A 23,760-nucleotide genomic window follows, 5' to 3' on the forward strand; every position below is an offset into this window, starting at 1 on the left:
TCGATGTAGTTAGGTCAACACAGTGACAATCTGTACAAGTGCTCCTGGAGGACATGTACTGCCGATACAAGGAGCAAAGCAGAGACATGCACAAGTGATGTAATTACTGTGGCAGCCGTATGCCAATGTAAGTTAGGTCCACTTAATTTTGTAGTGTAAACGTGGCCTAAGTCCCATTTTCAAAAGTGAACTAAACATTGAGGACAGAAAGTCCCATTGACTTCCAGTGAGATGTATGTGCCTCAACATTTGAAAATGGGACTTAGATGTCTAAGGCCTGGTCTACACTAGGCGTTTATGTCGAAGTTAGCGCCGTTACATCGAATTAACCCTGCACCCGTCCACACCGCGAAGGTATTTAGTTCGACATAGAGGTCTCTTTAATTCGACTTCTGTACTCCTCCCCGACGAGGGGAGTAGCGCTAAATTCGACATGGCCATGTCGAATTAGGCTAGGTGTGGATGGAAATCGACGCTAATAGCTCCGGGAGCTATCCCACAGTGCACCACTCTGTTGACGCTCTGGACAGCAGTACGAGCTCGGATGCTCTGAACTGCCACACAGGAAAAGCCCCGGGAAAATTTGAATTTGAATTCCTTTTCCTGTCTGGCCAGTTTGAATCTCATTTCCTGTCTGGACATCGTGGCGAGCTCAGCAGCACTGGCAACGATGCAGAGCTCTCCAGCAGTGATGGCCGTGCAATCTCAGAATAGAAAGAGGGCCCCAGCATGGACTGATCGGGAAGTCTTGGATCTCATCGCTGTGTGGGGCGATGAGTCCGTGCTTTCCGAGCTGCGATCCAAAAGACGGAATGCAAAGATCTACGAGAAGATCTCTAAAGACATGGCAGAGAGAGGATACAGCCGGGATGTAACGCAGTGCCGCGTGAAAATCAAGGAGCTGAGACAAGGCTACCAGAAGACCAAAGAGGCAAACGGACGCTCCGGATCCCATCCCCAGACATCCCGTTTCTACGAGGCACTGCATTCCATCCTCGGTGCGGCCGCCACCACTACCCCACCAGTGACCGTGGACTCTGAGGATGGGATAGTGTCCACGGCTGGATCCTCGGACATGTTAGCGGACGGGGAAGATGAGGAAGGAGATGAGGAGGACGAGGCAGTCGACAGCGCTCACAACGCTGATTTCCCCGACAGCCAGGATCTCTTCATCACCCTTACAGAGATCCCCTACCAACCCTCCCCAGCCGTTACCCCGGACACAGAATCTGGGGAAGGATCAGCCAGTAAGTGTTGTAAAAATCTAAACATTTATTTGTAACAGAACAGGAATATTAACAATTTAAAAAATGGGTTTCTCATGATTAGTTTGATTAGCTTAACGGTTCAGTCATGGGCAGTGCAACTATTGAAAAAAAATCTAGCAATGTCCGGTTTTGCATGATTGTCCTGCCCAAGCCGCTCTACTGGTTAGTCACTGCTACAGCAGCTACAGTAAAATGCGGTCTATATGTCCGGGGATGGAGCAGAAATCCTCCTGTGACATCTCGAGGAAGCTCTCCTGGAGGTAATTGGAAATCCGCTGCATTAGGTTCTTGGGGAGAGCGGCCTTATTGGGTCCTCCGTAGTAGGACACGTTGCCACGCCACGAGACTATCAAGTACTCTGGAATCATTGCTCTGCACAGCATGGCGGCATACGGCCCTGGTCTTTGCAGGCTTTCCCGGAGCATTCTCTCTTTCTCGCTGTCAGAGATCCTCATGAGGGTGATGTCGCTCATGATGACCTGCTTTGAATGAGGTAGGGGAATGTTAGTGTTGGGACTGCTTTGCCGTTCCTTTACAGAACTGTAACCGCTGGTTTGCAGCCACGCGGTGGAGGCGGGAGAGGGGCAGCCGAAAGGGATCGTTCCCGGGGACAGCCGCGAGGGTGTGGGACAGGAGCAGACTTCCTGCTTGCCGAATTGCTGGCAGCAGGGACCGACATTGATTTCAATGTGAAATGAGGCCATTGCTAATATTAAAGTTTTAAGCTGCCACAAGTCTACGGCTTACCATGTCTGCCTGCAACAGAAATTCCGTTCTCCTGAGAGGCTTCTCAAATGTGCTGTAGAAGACCCCAGGCACTGAATGCGAAGGCCGAGAATTCGACCTTGTGCTGAGTGCGCATGTGATAGGTGCTGTGCATGGTCTTGTTAACAGAGAAAGACTATGTTCTTTGTTCACAACTACATTTATCTGTCTGAGGAATTCACTCCCTTTTTCCCATTCCCACAGCCCCATCTGCGACTGTCTCACAACCTAGCCTGTCATCACACTCCCAGAGGCTAGCGCGGATTAGGCATAAGAAGAAGAGGACACGGGAGGACATGTTCTCGGAGCTTATAGCCTGCTCCAGAGCCCAGGCAGCACAGCAGACCCAGTGGCGGGAGAACTTGACCCGAATGCACCAAGCCAACATGGATCGGGAGGAGAGGTGGCGTCAGGAAGACCAGCAGGCGACTCAAACCCTGCTTGGACTAATGAGGGAGCAAACGGACACGCTCCGGCGCCTTGTGGATGTTCTGCAGGAACGGAGGCAGGAGGACAGAGCCCCGCTGCAGTCCATCTCTAACCGCCCTCCCCCGCCACCAAGTCCCATACTCCCCTCACCCAAAGTGCACAGAAGGAGAGGCGGCAGAGTCCCTGCTAACTCTCACTCCACCCCTGCAGAGAGCTCGAGCAGCAGAAGGCTCTCATTCCCCCAAATTTGACAAGTTCTTTCCTTCCCGCCTGACACAAGCCCCCGTCCAAGTTTCACTTTCCCAGTTCCATGTTTGGTTGATAATAAAAAATACGTTTCTGTTAACTACTGTTTCCATCATGTTCTTTTGGAGGAGGGGGGGATAGGGGGTTGGTAATTCGACAGGACAGTCACCTTTGGCAGGGTATATAGTCGGGGGCAGGCACAGCAGCAGGGCACATACATAGTGCAGTGATGCAGTGACTAGTTACCCTGGTTAGTCTGGGAGGTTGTTTTCATGTTATGTGGTGGGGGGTGGGTTGCTCTGTGACTTTGTGGCAGGGGAGGGCAGTTACAGATCTTAAGCGGCGGTCCTTAGGCAGGATCACAGAGCCACACAGCAGGGGATCTGTAACCGTCCTCCCCCTGCCACAAAGTCACATAGACCCCCCCATACACACAGTCCCTATCAGGAGGGGTGACAGGCTCCGTTGAAACAACCATCCCACCGCAGCGGAGCCTGTCAATCCTTGAGTTTAGAAGCTGCATTCGCGCCACTACAGTACACCCGCTCCGCACCACAGTCTGCGTCCCAGTTTTAAAAAATTCCCGCGAATACATTATTAAAGAAAACGGTGTGCTTTAACAAAGTAGAACTATTTTTATTTTGAAACGTGTGTTGGAAGTGGGGTGAAGGGGGTATGTAACTGGATAGGATAGTCAACATTAACTGGGCAAAGAAACGGGGGCAGGTTTAGCTTCTCAATACACAAACTTTAAAGTCACAGGTTACCCTGCTCACTCAGGAACTTTGCTTTCAAAGCCTTCCGGATGCACAGCGCTTCCCGCTGGTCTCTTCTAATCGCCCGGCTGTCTGGCTGTGAGTAATCAGCAGCCAGGCTATTTTCCTCAACCTCCCACCCCGCCATAAAGGTCTCCCCCTTGCTCTCACAGAGATTGTGGAGCACACAGCAAGCTGCAATAACAATGGGGATATTGGTTTCGCTGAGATCACAGCGAGTCAGTAAGCTTCTCCATCTCCCCTTGAGACGGCCAAAAGCACACTCCACCACCATTCTGCACTTGCTCAGCCGGTAGTTGAAGAGTTCTTTTTCAGTGTCCAGGGCGCCAGTATAGGGCTTCATGAGCCAGGGCATTAGCGGGTAGGCTGGGTCCCCGAGGATGACTATAGGCATCTCCACATCCCCAAGAGTTATTTTGTGGTCCGGGAAGTAAATACCTTGCTGCAGCCGTCTAAACAGACCAGAGTTCCTGAAAACACGAGCGTCATGAACCTTGCCCGGCCATCCCACGTAGATGTTGGTAAAACGTCCCCTGTGGTCCACCAGTGCTTGCAGCACCATGGAAAAGTAGCCCTTTCTGTTAATGTACTGGCTGGCCTGGTGTTCCGGTGCCAGGATAGGGATGTGAGTTCCATCTATGGCCCCACCGCAGTTTGGGAATCCCATCGCTGCGAAGCCATCTATGATCGCCTCCACGTTTCCCAGGGTGACTACCTTTGGCAGCAGTACATCAACGATTGCCTTGGCTACTTGCATCACAACAACCCCCACGGTAGATTTGCCCACCCCAAACTGGTTCGCGACTGACCGGTAGCTGTCTGGCGTTGCAAGCTTCCACAGGGCTATGGCCACTCGCTTCTGGACAGTCAGGGCTGCTCGCATCCGGGTGTCATTGCGCTTCAGGGCAGGGGACAGCAACTCACAAAGTTCCAGGAAAGTTCCCTTCCGCATGCGAAAGTTTCGCAGCCACTGGGATTCATCCCAGACCTGCAGCACTATGCGGTCCCACCACTCAGTGCTTGTTTCCCGTGCCCAGAATCTCCTTTCCACGGCATCAACATGACCCATTGCCACCGTGATGTTCTCGGCGCTGGGTCCCCTGCTTTCTGAGAGGTCTGTGCTACTCTCAGACTTCAGGCCATCACCGCGTTGACGTAGCCTCCTCGCCTGACTTTTCTGCATCTGCCTCAGGGAAAGGTGTATGATAAGTTGCGAGGCGTTGAGAGCGGCCACAACTGCAGTGATGGTTGCAGCAGGCTCCATGCTCGCAGTGCTGTGGCGTCCGCGCTGTCACTGACTAGAAAAGTGCGCGAACTGATTTCCCGCCGGCGCTTTCAGGGAGGGAGGGCGGGAGTGATGGACGGATGACGACAGTTACCCAAAAGCACCCTGGACACATTTTTTTTACCCAGAAGGCATTTGCGGCTCCACCCAGAATTCCAATGGGCAGCGGGGACTCCGGGAACTGTGGGATAGCTGACCACAGTGCACCACTTCCAATGTCGACGCTTTCCCCGTTAGTGTGGACTCACAAAGTCGAATTACTGTCCTTAGTGTGGACACACACGTTCGACTTTGCAATATCGATTCCAAAAATTCGATTTAAGTAAAATCGAACTACTCTCGTAGTGTAGACAAGGCCTTATTCACTTAGGCTGAAAGCCTCAAAAGTATTTAGGGTCCTAACCACCAGTGATCTGAGCCTTAGGCCTTGCAACCCAGAGCAGAGAATGCCAAAATACCTTTTAAAAACTGGGTATTAGTCTCACAGCATGAATGTTACCCTTATTCTTCCTTTTCTGTCTATTCTTCTGCAGAGGTATCAGAAGCCAAAAGATGGAGGGGGAGGCCTTTATGCTCCAGTTCTGCTTGGTTTCACCCCTCAACAGATACCAAGTGAATCAGTAGAAGAACCATGACAGCCAATGAAAGAGGACAGCAAGTTCAGCCAAAAGTATTCAGAGAAAAAATTTCACATGATTAATGTAAGTACTCACTCCGCCTCTCTCCATCTCAGTGAGAATAAAAGGAGTCTTACAATGATTCATTGCAAAAGTGCGGCTAACACAAGGTTCTTCCCACATTACAAGTCCGCATTGTCCATGTCTGGTTGGGACTCTGAATTTACTCTACATTCTCTTCAGCTTCACACTGCTCCTTTTTCTCATATTCTGTCTAACTCTAGACCCCCTGCAGCCTTCTCCTTCTTGGACGTCAGTCATCATCATTGATGTGGACACTGACTGCAGTGCTCTCCAACACTCATTAATTAATTACATGATCATTAGTGCATAGGGCAGGGTATTTAATTTGATCAGTGCCAAACTTTTCTGGAGGCATTGTGCCAAATTCTGTTGTCAGTTATACACTAGTATAACTCTCAAGTAACTACACTCACTGACTGCAGTGGCTATAGTCTGCATTCAAACTGAGTAACAGAGTAATTGGATTATTGTATCAATGACATGTGCTAGCTGGTCAGTGATTCCCTGTTCTGCAGCTAGTGTGTATACATTCCTCATTATTTTAATGTAGTCAATATCAATCCATTCTGAGGATTCCTATGCACACTGTGACAAAGTTCCTCCTCCGCCTTGGTGGACCCTGCGCTTTCTGGCGGATTTGCTCGCCTGAGAGGTTCACGGCAGTCCTCAGTTTGGCCACTTTTGTTAGTGGCACAAACCTGCCGTTCACTCAGCTAACCTCATCACTGGCCAGCATGGGGGAAAGGGAAAACAATCTCCGCAATCTCTGTTGTCCCACCCAGTGAGTCAGGGACAGGCCAGATCCCTTTCCAAATTAGACCTTCCCCTCTGGTGTGTCTCACAGACCAGGTCAACTCCTCCTGTGTCAGATAGGGAGTTTGGGGGGAAGGAGGAAACCCTCCTGGCTATCAGGGACATGCAATCCAGAGACCCAGACAAAAAAAAAGTGGGAGCATGGGCTTGCTACTTGAAAGGGGTTCACCTGGGGGACTGGCAAAGGGTCTCAGAAGGGGAAGCCCATCATGGGACTGTGTATTATTGAATGAGAATCAGCTTTTATAAAATATGTATAGTGGGTGTAAATAAAGACAAGACTGCACATTACTGGGGCATAAGCCAAACCACAGCTACAAAACCCCCTTGTAAGAAAGAAGGGTAGTTACAAAAGGTGCTAAAAGCCACTAATTCCCATTATTAGGAGCCATACAAAACTTTGAACCAAGTACCTAGAAAAAATTAGTTACCTACAGTTTGGTATTAATCAAAACCACTCAATAACATTAATGATCCTGTATCAACTGACTTACGATTGTCTGCTTTACCAACCTTGCCTGACGAAATGCACAACTTCATGCTTAACTGAGCAAGGACATAGAAAATCCAGGTTTCCCTCATTCAATGTAAAGTTGTCTCTTAACTTTCACATACCCTACCACAACAATAACTGTCTAAAGTAAAAAGAGGAACTTCTGTGGTGAAAGCTTTGAGTAGTCTTGAGTTTCAATTATGTTTTCAATATATTCTCTTCTGTCACATATTCCCACATCCATATACTCTAGCCACTAGTGTTCCTTGTCTCGACCACACCTAAAATGGGCATCTGATATAATTAGGGCCCTACCAAATTCACGGTCCATTTTGGTCAATGGCATGGTCATAGGGTTTTAAAAATAATAAATTTCATGATTTCAGCTATTTAAATTTGACATGTCAGGGTGTTGTAATTGTAGGGGTCCAAAAAGGAGTTGGGGGGATCACAAGGTTATTGCAGCGGGGGGTTGCGATATTGCTACACTTATTTCTGTGGTGCTGCTGGCAGCGGTGCTGCCTTCAGAGCTGGGCAAATGGAGAACAGCAGTTGCTGGCTGGGAGCCCAGCTCTAAAGGCAGAGCTGCTGCCAGCAGCAGTGCAGAAGTAAGGGTGGCATGGTATGGTATTGTCTCCCCTACTTCTACACTGCTGCTGGCAGGGTGCTGCCTTGAGAGCTGGGCGCCCAGCCAACAGCTGCCGCTCTTCTGCTGCCCAGCTCTGAAGGCAGCGCAGAAGTAAGGGTGGCAATATCGCAACCCCCCTAAAATAACCTTGTGACCAACTCCCAAAAGACCAGATTTCACAGAGGGAGACCAGATTTCACGGTCCGTGACGCATTTTTCATTGCCGTGAATTTGGCAGGACCCTAAATATAATAGAGAAAGTTTCCCCTGCACCATCCTTTCCCAACTTCTCCTTTAAAATCTCAATCTGATCTTATCTCCCTGGCAATTTAAAATGAAAAAAATTGTTCAAACCCAAATTAAATTTTTAACATTGCTGGAGCAAAGTAAAATGGGCGAGCAGCTGATCACTAACTGACTCTAAGCAGAAACATTTACTCAGAGAGAGAGACATGTAACCTGGTATATCCCTCTGCAACAGCTGCTCCTTTTTGTGGAAACTGAGGCTAGAAACATGTGTCTGTTATAATCTGTATGCACTGTTATGCTGTAAGATCACATAATATTAATGTTTGAAAATATGGCTTGAGATGAGTGTCCAGCAGAGGTAAGCAAGCAGCTTCCATTCAATCAGTTTCCATATTCCTCTCTTAACAGATCTAAAACAAAATCCATAGAGAGAGACAATGAAATTTACCTCTGCTGTACTGAGCCAAGATGAGGCCTTCCATTCTATTTACACCCAGATTAGGACTGCACAAAGATCCCTGGACAGCCTGATATGGAGCATAACAATAGGCTCAAACCAGGGAGCTGCAATTTTTTATTTCTATGATTCCTCTCTCCCATCACTCTATACAAGTAGCACAGAATCTGTAGTGACTGTACCAGCTCAAAGGCAGGAGAAAACGTATTACAACCCTACATGCTGGCTCAGGTTTGGTGGAAGTGAAATCCAACCATCTACACTTCAGTGGCACAAAGCCTGATTTACTCAATCAGGCCGAAGCAAATTTCACCCTTCATCTACTCTGAATGAATAGAAGGGCTTCAAATGATGCAATTCTGAACGACCACAACAAACTCTGTTGATATGGTTATAATGGAAATTCTGCACATTAAAAACCGGGGGTCTTATTGCTGTGCCTTGAACTCACCAATAACGATCTCCTCTAATCAACTTTGCTAAAAATCATTTGGCTGAGGCATTTAAATTGATTTAACAATCTCATCCCAGTTAATATTTTGTTCATTTCATGTATGGCTTATGCTTCTGAAAAGTATTTTTCAAATTTCAGCATTGAACAGAATTAGCACTCTGGTTTTTATGATAATATTGTTAATTTAATGCATGACTTAGAGTTATACTTCAAAGCAAATTGAAAAAATATGTCTGTTCTCTTGTTGTTGCAGACATCTCTGTTCATGCACTGATGATCTGACCTTAAATTTTAACTTAGACTGCACAAAACCACTCTCATATTTCAACAATACTTTTGTAATTCAATCATCTAGTCCATCAATTTTGGATAGGTTTTGCAATAACCTACCGATGAAAGCGAAAACGATTTTTAACATTATCTTTTTATGTTTATTTTCTGGAAAGACCTGCATTGGATTCTTTTATGTTCTATATACACAGATATATTCAGAAAATAATTTAGTAAAGATGAAACAGTCCATATATATCCAGGACCAGCTCCAGGGTTTTTGCCTCCCCAAGCGGCGGAAAAAAAAAAAAAAAAAAAGCCGCAATCACAATTGCGATCAGCGGCACTCTGGTGGCAGCTCCACCGCGCCGCTTTCTTCTTCAGTGGGAATTCAGCGGCAGGTGCTTCCCTCCAAGAGGGACCTGCCGCCGAATTACCGCTGAACAGTCCTTCCCCTTGGCCGCCGCAAGCACCTGCTTGCTGGGCTGGTGCCTGGAGCCAGCCCTGTATATATCATATATATACCCTGTCTATTAAAATATTTTTCACTATCCTATCTTATGCATACTTCAATTAACTGAATTTTTAATGATGTTCATGTATAGTGACCACAACTCATTTTTAGTCAGGCTTTAGCCCTTCATCTGCTCTCAGCCCCCTCCTTCCTTCCTTATCTTACTTTCTTTCACTGATACTGTTGCTGACTCTCTCCATGGTTTACACTCCTCCGCTTGATTCTTTTGGACTTCTCCCATTGCAAGATCCATCCTGCCAAGCCTGATTCCTGGCTCACCCCCAATATATGCCTCTTCACTTCCTGCTCTTATACTGCAGTGTTATTGGTACAAATCCTATGGCCAGGCTGACTTCCTCTACTACAAATTCATTCTCTTCCCTTCCAGTTCTGCCATCTTCCTAACTAAGCAATTCTACTTTTCCAACTTAATTGAATCCCATACCCTTAATCCCAGACACCTTTTTATCATCTTTGATGCAGTCCTCAAACCTTCCCCTCCTCCTGTCTCCACTTCTCTCTCTCAACACAGGTTCTTGCATTTTTCCTCCAAGAAAAAGTTGATAAAAAACACCATGACCTTCCCCCTCCCACTGCCTCTTCTTCCCTTCTTCCTTTCCCTCCTGCAACTCTCTCCTCCTTTTCCGGTCACAGACACAGATGTTTCTCATCTGCTCCCCTCTCTAACCTCTCCATTTGCTCCCATTACCCCATCCCGTCTCTTGATCACCCTTGTGTCTATTCTCATCTTCTCACTCTCCTCTAGCTCTTTCTATTTGTATTACAAGCGCACAGTAGTCCCTCCCATCTTAAAAAAATCCCCAAAACACCCTTGAGCCCACTTGCCTCTCCAGAAACTGCCCCAGCCTCCCTTCTGCCTTACATCTCTAAGTCCCCCATTCTCTTATCCTGCTACACATTACGTCTGAGTAATAATAATAATACATGAGATATATCTATCTCATAGAACTGGAAGGGACCTCAAAAGGTCATTGAGTCCAGCCCCCTGCCTTCACTAGCAGGACCAAGTACTGATTTTTGCCCCAGATCCCTAAGTGGCCTCCTCAAGGATCCCCCCCCCCCCAGCTTATTCACAAATTCAACTACCATCTCTATGCTGGTGACTCACAGATCTACCACTCTGCTGCAGACCTATCTCCTTCTGCCCAAACTAAAATCTCAGCCTTTCACTCTGATATGTCCTACCTAATGGGAGTCTAGCTATCAGGTCAAGTACAACATGGCTAAACAGTGCTTTTAATCTTTCCCCCAAAAGCTCTACCCATTACCTCCTTTTAGGATCACTACAGACACTAGTTGCTCAGGACCATTATCTAGGCATCGTTTTCAACTTGGATCTCTTTCTCTAAGTGCCCACACCCAAGCTATCTGTAAATCTTGCAGATTCTTTCTGAACAACATCTTTCAGATATGGCCTCTGCTATCCATCCATACAGTTAAAAATTTCGTCCGGGCTCTCATCATCTCTCGTCTCAATTACTGCAACATCCTTTTCTCTGGGCTTGACATTATAATCTTACCCTACTCATATCCATTCAAAATACTGCTACAAAGATCATTTCCCTAGCCCATCACATTGACGATGTCATCCCTCTCTTTGCATCCTTTACTGGTTCCCCCTTTCTCAGTTGCATCAAATATAAGCTATTTCTCTTCACTTTCTAGAGATCATCAATATATCATCGCTCTTTCACTACTGAGATGTTGACTCTTATGTCCAATCAGCCCTGTATGTACATCAGCAAATGTATGTCCTCACGTACGTATACGATGGTAACTCGGGGGATAAGAATCACATACCAATTTTCACATGCCAGCCTCCATTTTCAAGCAAGCACCTTTGTGTTTTCTCCCATGCTGCCCCTCATGCTTGGGAGGAGCTCCCAATAAGCAGGGCTGCTGGGGGGGGAGGGGAGGGAGCAGGCAAGTGGGGCAATTTGCCCCAGGCCCCAGGCCCTGCAGGGGCCCCCAGAGAATATAGTATTCTATAGTATTGCAACTTCTTTTTATGGAAGGGGCCCCTGAAATTGCTTTGCCCCAGGCCCCCTGAATCCTCTGGGCGGCCCTGCCAATAAGCATCTGCAAAACTACTTTATTATCCTTCTTCACAACCCTCCTTAAAATTCTCCTTTTCTGTGATGCCTATAAAAAACTTGAAAACACAGTTAAGCTACTGGTGTGTGGAGATGCCACTGCCAATCATGCTGACTAACATTCTCTCCTTGTTTCCTTGAACTCCCCCATGTGTCTGTCTGTACCACCTGCTGTTTCCTGTTCTATACAGACTGTAAGCTCTTTTGGTTCTGTGTTTGCACAGGGTCTAGTACAAGGGGTCGTGGTCCATGGCTAGGGCTCTTGAGCATTAACACAAATCATCATCAATGGATTCAGTTTTGTGTCTACAAATAAATGTGGATCCAAAATCAGCAAGCACAAACCAAAGCAGCTTGATATCTAACTCCCTGTTTGTGCCCATTTTGTAGTGTCTAAGAGGCTATCGTATAGAATGTAGTATAAAAATATTATGCTCAAATCATAAAATGCCTACAAATTAAAATAAAAACTGTTTAAAAAGTGATTTACACTCTCTTAAATGAAGCATTTAATAACTCTATAGTTACAACAATAATACAATCTCTAAATATCTTTGGAGTTCCTATAATAAACCAAGCATGCAGAAACTCTAGAATTATAAAAGAGTAAGTATAGAGTTGCTACAATAAGTTAAGCAATTTGCAGCTGTATGGTTATTGTACTAAAGTAAGGTGCTCTATCATAGCTTTATTGCAAAGTCACTATTTTTTATACATTTTTCTAGATAGATAGGTCTATTGGGTTTCTCCATTAAGAAAATTATTTTCAAGAAAAGCATCTACTTTTCTTCCTGAATCATTTACAATAACTGACACAACTACTGATAAGCATCATGATTACCGACTAAATATGGCTCTTTAAATCTTAATTCTTTAGTTGATACATTTTTGCCACTTAGAACATTATTTAGATTATTTAAGTTGATCACAGTTTTGTTGAAGAACAATAAACCTTTCTTGGTACAGAATGTAATTATGCCTTCCTCTTCTGTGAGTTTCTGTTAATTATGTAATGAGTAATTAAAGATTAATAAGAAAGATATTCTGAACTAACTGCCTGTTATCTGTTAAAATATAGTAAGTGCTTGGATATTTAGGGACTATTGTATGTAAAATGACTAAAAAGATCTGCATCTTACTGGGGACATTTTGTACTACATAAAGTGCACTTGCTTGTACCTGAATAAACTCTTCAGCATATATTGAATTAACAGTTTTAAAAAAATCCTAGGTTTGATATATTATGATACTAACATAAAGCATTTCTAAAGCTATCAGCAAGGAACATGTATAAGCTATAAGCCAAGGGCAGCCACAATATACAAGTTGAAAAGGCAGCCAACTTTTAGTGCCTGTTCCTGACACCTTTACTCACATGAGTAGTCCCTTTGTGTTTAAGGGTTGCAGAATTAGGCTCTTACCTTGTAATTAAAAAAGTTACTGTGCCGTGGAAAATTAACTGCCACATTACACAGAAATAATGACAGCTGTTAATGATTTAATGTATCATCTTTAGTAACACTGATAATGCATCTCATCAGCTTAGCTTTGCTGCACCCATTCTATTCCTTGCAAAATAATGTCATATCACAAGATCATATCGGAAACTGACCTAGAATTTGAATAGGGTATATAGTAAATGTATGTCCTCACGTACGTATACTATGGTAACTCAGGGGATAAGTATCACATACCAATTTTCACATATAATTTTGCAGACCATCAAAGAATGTTGGTGGTGAGTAACATGTGAATTGCCATATTTGCCATTATTTTGTTGCTGCTTTAAAAGTACAGAAAAACAATGGCTATTAAGAATAAAAGTGAAATGAGATCCACAGTGATAATACACAGATCAAGATGACACAGTGCAGTGAGTTCTGCATGTTGCTTTACTTGCTTCATGACTTTTCTGCTTATGCAGCCAGCAGTTCTGGAACTCAATTGGCTTGGGGGCTAAACACCACCCCTCAGATCTCAGACTGAAAACTTTAGGGTATCTTTGTAAACTTGATGCGAGTATGTTGCAGTCTTAACAAAGGGGCTCTGACACTACAAGCCTATTGTAACTTATTTTTATGTGCAAAGCATTCCTTAGCTTTCACTCTACTACGGAAAACAGAGAAAAATGCATCAATTGGGTGGGGGGGAAAGCTGAACATACAGATTGCATTAAAAAGCTGCATAAAGTCACACACCAGAGCTGTGCTGGCTGCAACTCAGGCAATCACATTAGGTTATTATGGCAGTGATTATTGCAACTCCCAGAATGACATACAGAAAACTCTGCAGTTTGACACAGAAAGTAGTCATGTTGGGATCAAAGAGGGAATATGTCCAGAGAATGTTCAATATGTTAAGTGAAAGCAAGGAATAAAGTTGCTTTGGAAGAAATGCAAAGAGTCTGTCCAATTACTGAGGTTCAGTGAAATAGCACGCCATTACACAGTCCTCGATACCTGTCCTCTAAATTCAGTTTATTGGTGTACATGGCAGGATGTAGAATACGACAAAGAATACAACACAAAACAATTAATTAGAAAAAGAAGGGAAGAAAAATACAGAGAAACTCACAGCAATTATGTTGAAAAAGTCATCATCTCCAAGGGTATCCAAAATAGATGATACGGTTTGCTTAGCAATTGTCAGACGGAGTCCTTTCATGCTGCCACTGACATCAACTAAAATAACCACGTCTTTTGGAGAAGTAGCTGCTTGTATGTACCTAGACCAAGAAGCAAAATGCAGACTGATCTTATATTGTTTTATATTTCTTAAAAACACATTGGTGGTTGACTGTTACCTACCATTTTCGATTTCTGCAGTCAAATGCAATAACTCCATTCTCATCTGGTTCCCATTTAATTCCTGTTTAAAAAAAAAAAAAGATTAGATTACAATATATCAGAATGTTGATAATCTGTATCTTTGCTACTGGTGAAAGTAGCATTTAAAGGATTCTAATATTTTATTGATTGAGCAGACATGCTTAAATATCACATACAAAGAACTATAGCAGTAGTTGGAAAAATACTTTAACGAACTAGGACCATGGGAAATACAATCATCTTTCTCAGCTGCTTTCAGCCCATGGCAGGGTGAAGGCTGCTTCACCACTATTCTGTTCATCATAGTAAAGAATGTGTCTAGAGCCTCGCTATGCTTAGCCATGGTAGTTGGCAAGAGTGTGATGACGCTAATCAAGTCCATTTCCCCATTACTCTTTCTACCATGACTGAACTTGCCAGGGACTGTCATGCTTGATGGCATCACTCACAGGTTGTGTTTCAGACATTTTGCCACAGATCACTTGACTATGATGAGGTACTGTTTCTGACCCATGGGTCAGAGGAAATATAATACTAGCTTTCAAATAAAGAACATCAAAAGGCCAGTCCCCCCTGTTTTTAAATCAACATATTTCTGGACTTGCATTCAATCCATAGCACAATAAAGGATCCTCTTAAAATAACAATGCTAGAATTTCCACTATTGAAATGTCAAGGATCTTAAGGATCTGAACTATAATTTAAAACCTATATAGAGAGATGTGTCAGTCATCAGCCAACCACATACAAATATACAAACATTGAAGACTTTAGGCTCCAGAAAACAGCCTCTAACCAATCAACTAAAAGAGCTGTTTCACTAGTGGCCTGATCTTGAATTAGGGAAGTCAATGGGAGCTTTGTCATTGAAATTAATGGGAGCAGGATCTGGTGCTATGCAAGAGCAGAGTGTTATGTAAGAGCCTGTATTCTGTTGTAGTTTAATGGGTGTTCATCAATGTATGCTTAAAACAATCCTTTGAGATAATCAGATGGCATCAGAAAGAAGATGCCAAGAAAGTGCAAAATAAAAAAAGGAATGAATGAAGAGGAAATATTGCATCTGTAGACAGAGCAGAATACCCAAGCGGAGTACTATCTGAATGATCTGAAGGGTGAATTCTCTTCTTTTATCTTCTCACACTATTTCAGGTTCAGAAATTACTTATCTTTTTGTGCCTCATGTAATTTTTTTCAAGTAGAGAGATAGCCAGAGACACAGAAACATCCTAAGTGTGTCCCTAAGCATTTTTTTAATGCCTTGAAACTTATAGGAACGTTTTTCATGCCTTACAGCAAAGGCAATTCTCGTCTCTATTAACTTACAGAGAAGGTATTTGAAACCGTCATCTGATATGTGGAACTTGACATGATTTCTGGTTTTCTGCTTTATGTCCCATTTTTATCTCACCCCAGGGAGAGATGAGTCTCACAGTACCAGGGAGAGGCTCCCCTTAAGTCAGGGGTGGGCAAACTTTTTGGCCCGAGGGCCGCATTGGGTTTCAGAAATTGTATGGAAGGCCGATTAGGGAAGGCTGTGCCTTCCCAAACAGCCAGGTGTGGCCCAGCCCCCGCCCCCTATTTGCCCCACACACACACTTCTTGCCCCCTGACAACCACCCGGGACTCCTGTCCCATCCAATCCCCCCTGTTCTGTGGCAGCCCCTCCAGGACCCCTGCCCCATTCACCCCCTGCTCCCGGTCCCCTGACTACCCCAGGAACCCCCGCCCTTGACTGCCCTCTGCTGCCCCATCCAACCTCTCCTCTCATTCCTGACTGCCCCCCCGGGACCTCTGTCCCATCCAACCACCCCTCCTTCCTGACTGCCCCCTGGAACCCCTGCCCCCTCCAACCACTCCTTCTTCCTGTCCCCTGACTGCCCCCAAAACCCCTGCCCCTGACTGCCCCCCGCTTCCCCATCCAACCCCCCCCCCTTCCTGACTGCCTCCCCAGGACCCCTGCACCATCCAACCACCCCTTCTCCCTGCCCCCTGACTGCCCCCAGAACCCCTGCCCCTGACTGCCCCCCGCTGCCCCATCCAGCCCCCCCCTCCTTCCTGACTGCCCCCCTGGGACCCTGCTCTGACCATCCCACCCCCTGACCACCCCCTGAACACCCCTGCCCTCGATCCAACCCCCCCACTCCCTGCCACCTTACCGCTCTGCCTGGAGCACCAGTGGCTGGTGGCGCTACAGCCAGGCCACCCAGCGGGAGCCAGCCACACACTGCGCAGCACAGAGCACCGGGTCAGGCCGGGTTCTGCAGCTGCGCTGCCCCAGGAGCTTGTAGCTCCGCCGCCCAGAGCATTGTGCGGTGGCGGAGTGAGCTGAGGCTGTGGAGGAGGGGCCAGGGGCTAGCCTCCCGGGCCAGGAGCTCAGGGGCCAAGCAAGAGGGTCCTACAGGCCGGATGTGGCCCACGGGCTGTAGTTTGCCCACCTCTGCTTTAAGTCATATGAATGAGGAAATTATTAGCATGGAAAATGCTAATTTAATTTGATTTAGCATAGCAATAAAGATGTGTAGTAATTACTTTTACTTACCACAATATGAAACAGCTCTACTACTCCAAAATTAGGCTTTTTACATTATTGTTAGCTGTCTGAGTTCTATTTCTACAGTTGCAATGTTGGCATAACTTCTGCCTGAAGTCACATTTTCATAATTCCCAAGCAAAATTAAAACTTCATTTTTTATTAAAAATTCAAATCCAGCAGAATTAAATATCTCATATGATACAGCACTATGCAGAAAAATGCCCCACGGGTCTTACCTGTTCTAACCAAGAAACATAAGTATACCTATAATTCTGCAAACTTTCTCTCCCACTTTGTTACATATCTGTGCTAGCATGCATGCATGTACAGCATTTGCTAGAACCAGTGATATCTCATCTTGAAATTATGCCAACTCGCTCTGAATTTCTACATGGACAAGATGCACAGTGAGAAAATGTAGGCCTTGCAAATAGGTTTGGAGTTTGAAATGGCAAAAATTGCAAGTACTGGCTCAATTTCTTTTGTAATTTACATTCAGTTGTATCAATTTCCTGGTTGTCATAATACAAGGAATTTGTAAACAGTAAGCGAAATGCACTAAATTGGGTAAATGTACAAAAATATGGTGTTTCAGTTTCAGGGTAATAACACCTGAATTCACCCTCGGTGCTCCCTCGAGGGCACCCACTTAAGGTTCCTGGCTCCCAAATGCCATCTCTCTTGGGTGGAGAACAGCTTCTCTCTCTCTCCTTCCCAGGGTTTTACGGCTGCACATCTCCCTGCCTTACACTGTGATATCCCCAGCAAGCCAATATGCCTATAAGCCACCACCTGTGTTTTACTTTCTCTGCAAGGGTTATGAGCAGTGTATTGCCAGCAGTTACAAGATACCACACCACTCCTTCTAAGCAAGCACCTTTATTCTTAAGGTAACAGCATTACAGAAAAAGCATGTAAGAAACCAAAAGAAGTCCCTATACACATGTCAAAAGAGTACCAGAGGTCACCCATTAGTCTTATGGGGCCCTAGTAAGTCAAAGTCTTTCCAACCCTTCTGCGGGGGTTGCACTGAAGAATCCTGCCCATACGTTGGATTAGAAAGAAGGCCCCAAGTCAGTTTAACCACAAGCTTTTTATGCCAAAAGCCTCTGCTTTGTCTGTTGGTCTCTGGAAAATCCAGTTTGAACTAGTATATGTGAGCCTCCCCAAAGGTGGGACCTCTCTAGAGGTGTTTAAAACCTAAGTGATTCACCTTAATCACCCCTCCACACACACCCCGGTTTTGGTACTTGGAGGAGCTGTGATAATCATCCCCCATAGAACAGAACACAATCATACATTCAATCCCTGCCCTGGAGTGATGCATACACTTAATACAATATGTTCCCACAAAGATACTGCATGCATTTGCAATATATGTCACACTTTAATTGGGTAAATGTGCAAAAGCAAGTGACAATATATTTGCTGTTGGACTATTCCCAATTTTTTCACAATTACAAATATTAATTGGGAGGAAAGGGAATAAATATTAATAGCCCTTGCTTTTTTAAGAACTGCTCTGAGAACTCTAAATTAAGTTAATGGAATCTGTGGGTGCTTGCAAAATTCAGGACCCGCAACACTAATTTTTTCATGGAAACCTGTAGCAATATCACCTGTTCATTTTATTTTAATTAATATGCATACCTGGATACTGTCTAAAAAATCCCTTTGCACTTCCAAAGTACTGCCATATGAGAGAAGGGTCACGGTCAAAGTTATCGACAAACACCTTGTTTAAGGATTCTGACCAAAAGACTCCATTTACGATAGCTGGATCTGAAAAAATAAAGAAGAGTGACACTCAGTTGATAGAATCCCTTGCACCATATCATCTTTGGTTGATTCAGTATCTGAAACCATTGCAAGCAACCACTGCAAGTTCTAGCTCATAAGTCAAGGGCACTCTCTACATGTGGCTCCTATGAAGAGCACAGTTTCAGTGAGTATTTCTCCAGGACTTTCTGGGTCTCAGCACCTATTAACTTGGTGTGTATGGGCCTCTGGAAACTATTTTCTCCAGCCTTAATTCCCAGCATTCAAGAGATGACCCACAAAACACACCTACTCCAAAGAGAAAGAAAACTTCCTTCAGTAGCCAAGAGAGAAGGGTGAGGGGCAAATGCACTTCCCAGTCAAACTACCCTCCCAACATCTAGCAAGGTGTGGAGAGATGGGTGTGATGATGTACTATAACATGATACTGCAATAAATGGACAATGGTATTGAGTCATGATGATGCAATGTCATCATGTATTAATGCAACATGACAACACAAATATTGGATAAAGTGGCAGGAAGTCATGATGGGATTATTTTGTCTCTCTCTAACATTCCATTTCTTAATAAAGTTGCTTTGAAGCAGTTACAGGCATACTTACAAACACTTTCAACACTATTTATGTATTTTACCTAGTGGAAACATATACATAGGTGTAGAAGATTCAATATATACATCACTAATCTGTGTAAGAGTTCCAAGACATACTTTATAGGTGAGAGTTAAATATGTTAATTAGAATATATAACAGGAAGGGTCATATCACTATTACTGAATGAATGTACTGTAAGGGTAACAGATTATTAATTACTTTAACTCGTAATTTATATACTTTTAAGGCTTGGGATTTTTCAGGATAATGTTATTTATATATTCTGTATGAATGTTTTGAATTTAGTATGGTCACTTTAACTGTATGTTAAAAGTTTATTTGTGCGGATAACATACATAATAGCCCTGTCAAAAGACAGATTCTATTTCACCAGGTTGTACTCTTACACACCAACACTCCTATCTTCGCTAAAATCTTTAGAGGGAGACCCTCTGCATAGTAGTATTTTTTTTAGTACAATGGAGTCTAATGTATGTTTTACTTTATAATAATATATATTATTCAGCATGCACATTAGAAAGTGAAGTGCCTTTCATTTCCTGCTGGAGCATGTAAGCGTAAACAAACAAATGCATAGCAAACACAGCATAGCACTAATTACTATATAAAAAAACATGGAGCTTGGATTTTCCAACACTGACTGACCTGTTTTTTTTTATTCCCATAAACAGAATAGTACATGAAAGCAAACTAAAACTCTCCATGTGAGAAGATTTTTTTTTATTATGTTTGTTTTTTCTTTTAATACAGCATAGTATATTCAACTAATAACACTTAAAATCCTAAGACACCCTAGTACTTTTTGAATGATGTAAAGTGGTTATTTGTCATAAAAGTGACAAAGCAAAATTAAATTAATATATTTGAAAGCCAAGTTTTTTGAGCTCGATATCACATGTGGTTGTGAAATGAGACATGCTAAAGAAAGACACTCTATATTCCTAATACAACCTGCACCTAAAGGCAATGGTTTCAAAAAGAAAAAACAAAGCTAACTTAAAATCTGCGTTGTAGTATTGTTTTTAAAGGCATGAACACACACGCAACTTGTTCAAGTATTTGAAAGAACACTTCCGCTAGAAAAATAAAGTTAACTTAAATCAGAGCTGTAATTAAAAAAAAAAAAAAAAAAAAGCACATACAACTACCCACTTGTTCAAGTGTTTCAGATAATGCTTCCACAGACTTGTACAATAATGGCACTCTGCATTGATTTCAGAAGATTGCTTAGAATGTGATTTTAATGGAGTGGAAAAAAGGTAAATTGTTTTCTATCCTTACATTCATCAAAGAAAAACACCAGGAGAAAAAGGGAAATGTCTCAGCTACACATCTTTGAACTCTGCATTCATCTAAATATTTAGGTTTACATAGACGGGTTGTTGAAAAAGCAAGCTCAACAAAGCAGATTTTGTTTTAAAAACATGTCTAGTGGAGTTAAATTTAGTCCTAGAAAATGAAATATTATATTATATATAATATCAAAACCTGTCAAACTAGAGACATACCAAACACAAATTTGAGTTCTCTCCAACAAATCTACTATGTGAAAGTAAACCCATGTCACTATACAATGTTGGTGTTGCCTAAAGGTCATTATACTGCACAGAAGAAAACCTCAGGTGTTCACGAGTTTACAGTTACTCCAATAAGTTTCCCTGAAACACCATGACCTGAAATTCAGGATCATTCTTGCCTAACCTACAAAAATAAAACATCAATTTGGAGAAATACGATCCTAATCTAATAAGAAAGCAAACCTTGTGTTCAGTCCTAATATGGCATTTAGTGATTAGATGACAAAAGTGACGTGTTAAAATCTCAGCCATGTTCTCATCCCACCATATAGCCCAACAGTATCTTGAATATTGTGATTCTAATCCCATTGAAACCATGCTAGCTCTGTTGGAGGAGCCAGATTACTATTAAACAGCACAGCTGTTTCAATGACTCATTGCAGCAGTAGTATAGCTAAGGTGGTCAGGAGTTAAAATCTCACTTGAAACACAAAATTTAGTTTCAGTTCTTTAGGGTTTATTTCCTTTTCTATGAGCATTTTAAGGGAGATCTTCTCTTCAGAGGGCATGCAAAGCACTTGCTCTCAACTTGGCATCTGAGCTCCTTCATGGTCCTTCCTTCAACAGGAAGAACTAATAACCAATCTGAGGTCGGACATCACTGCTTTATGACTTTTAATTTTAAAGGCATTTTGGGGTTTCCTCACAATTTACATCCACAATTTCATGCCAGAAACATGACATCATACAATTTCAATGGTTCACCAGATTTCTTCTATCCTGCATTCCTCAGAGACCCCAAAATCTTATTGCTTGTCTCCACCCTATCCCAAAGGCTTCACATCACACCACCACTCATTCCAGCAGAATAAAACTCAACACAGCTTCATTTGGAGTCTATATGAGCTCAAGTTCAACATATGGGAGGCCATTTTCATGCCACCAGACAACTTTACTTGCCCAGGCTGCAAAGTTTCAGTGTTATAATATGAAACCCTGAGAGTAAGTATTTGAAAAATTATTTTAAAATAAACAACACTGCAGATAGCAAGTACCAAGGGAAAGTGATGTTTATAAATTAAGACATATTGAAATATCCATGCTTGTAACTATAGATTGCTTAAGGATGAGCTAACAATAAGTAATCGCTGTAATGAGAGAAAGAGAGAGAGAGAGAGAGAGAGAGAGAGAGAGTGTGTGTGTATTGCCACAAACCAGGAAATTCTGATACAACAGGTAAAATTTTACCCACACATGCCTGTTTTAGCATATTTTCTGCATTACATTAATATCAATAATCACAACACATCCAAAGGCTGATCACTTAAAAGCATTAATCCAGTGACCCTGAAACTAATCAGAAACGGAGAGGTGCATTAAGCGGGGCATTTTAAGTAAGAGGCAACAATTAAAAATCTACCATGCCCTTTAAAAGACAATCAGCTCCTTTAAAATGAATGCTAGATTGTCAAGAGAGGATTTACTGCCTTCCTGCATGTTGCACTTTCATTATGCTGGCTGTACCGTTAGCAACACTCTGAGAGTGACCTGAAGGTGACTCTTTATACATCAGCCACTCTTATTTGGAAACATATTAGGCCAGTCTCTCTTCAGCCCTTTCAGTGATGGGCAAGGAAAAGTGAGGTGCAGAAAACTTACCTGCACTATGCCCCTCAATCAAGTCTCTACATTCCACTGAGCACAGTACTCCTGAAGTGCTAGCAACTGCTAAGAGGCCAGGAAGAGAAGGGGCAAAAGATCAGAGCTGCAGGCATGCTCCCGTCATGTGCTGAGAACTCTGGGAGTTGTGCTGTGGACATAATGCCCTTACAGTTCTCCTGATGGCATGGCTTCACGCCACCCTCAAGGCAGGGCTGTGGCTATAAACTAGAGATACACCGCTTATAACGGGCATGTTCATGACTTTGCCAGCTAGCACACCTTACTCATAAACTAGGAGCACCCAGGTCCCAACATGGTTGCTGTGTATTCATTGGTATTTGGACCAGCTTCTCTCAGTGAGAGTGCCCCCCAAACTACAACTGAGATCCATTTGAAATTTCACGGCACATCTTCTAATGGTACATATGTTAGACCTGTTGTGCTAGCCAAATTCCAATTCTGGTAACTACATTCTGCCAAAACAGTATTTTCCACTGCCTGTCCTGTTGTCTATTGCTGCCGTGTGCTGTTTGCATCCCCCAAAATACACCTCTACTTCGATAAAATGCTGTCCTCGGGAGCCAAAAAATCTTACCACGTTATAGGTGAAACCGTGTTATATCGAACTTGCTTTGAACCACTGGAATGTACAGCCCCCGGGGCACTGCTTTAGCAAGTTATATCCGAATTCGTGTTATATCGGGTCACGTTATATCGGGGTAGAGGTGTAGCTACATTTCAATATTGGGTAACGAGATTCTTTTGAATATTTGGGGGATGAAAAGCTGTATGTAAACAAAAAATCATTACATGATGCTATAAGGCAAACTCAAAAAACTATAAATGTAAATATCTTCTGCCAGAATACTTTAAACATAGATCCTATTTTTGTTTTGCAAAGACATGTCCTGGCAATAACCTCTAAAATAAAATTAAAACATTCTTTTATTCTCCCATCTCCTACTCTGGCTGGCTTGCAGATATGTATGATTTTCTTCTATTGCCATTTGTGTAGCTGCTGTCAGTTTTTTTTATTGATATTTAATATAAACACAGCCCCGAGGCAAACAGGTACATTGACAGGAATCTGAAATATAATTGCCAAGGAACAGTACAAATGCATGTAGCAATTAAGTAGGTGTCACAGACATTATTGACCCTAAGAAGTAGGGCTGAATGCTCAGCAAAGACAAGCAAGATGTGCCGGCTGAAAGAATGCGCCAAAATGGAATGCACAGAATGAAGAGGAAGACTGGCACTGGTATAAGAAACATTTTATTCACATGGTTCACAAGAAATTCACATGCACAGGGAAATAGGTAAGATAGTTCTATGATAAGAGGCTAATATTTACATTTT

At 43.3% G+C, this 23,760-nt stretch overlaps 1 protein-coding gene across 3 annotated transcripts in view; it reads right to left on the bottom strand.

Moving 5' to 3' along the window:
- Positions 1-23,760, bottom strand: part of CACNA2D3 (calcium voltage-gated channel auxiliary subunit alpha2delta 3) — a 734,213-nt gene that overhangs the window by 378,863 nt on the left and 331,590 nt on the right. For all 3 annotated transcript variants that reach the window (XM_054035781.1, XM_054035782.1, XM_054035783.1), the window contains exons 6-8: positions 18,477-18,608; positions 14,270-14,330; positions 14,037-14,187 (exon numbers count right to left, since the gene is read on the bottom strand). In XM_054035781.1, coding sequence (XP_053891756.1) covers positions 14,037-14,187; positions 14,270-14,330; positions 18,477-18,608 — 344 coding nt within the window. The remainder of the gene's footprint in view (positions 1-14,036; positions 14,188-14,269; positions 14,331-18,476; positions 18,609-23,760) is intronic.

This window comes from Malaclemys terrapin, chromosome 7 (assembly GCF_027887155.1).
Source record: "Malaclemys terrapin pileata isolate rMalTer1 chromosome 7, rMalTer1.hap1, whole genome shotgun sequence".
Classification (NCBI taxonomy): Eukaryota; Metazoa; Chordata; order Testudines; family Emydidae; genus Malaclemys; species Malaclemys terrapin.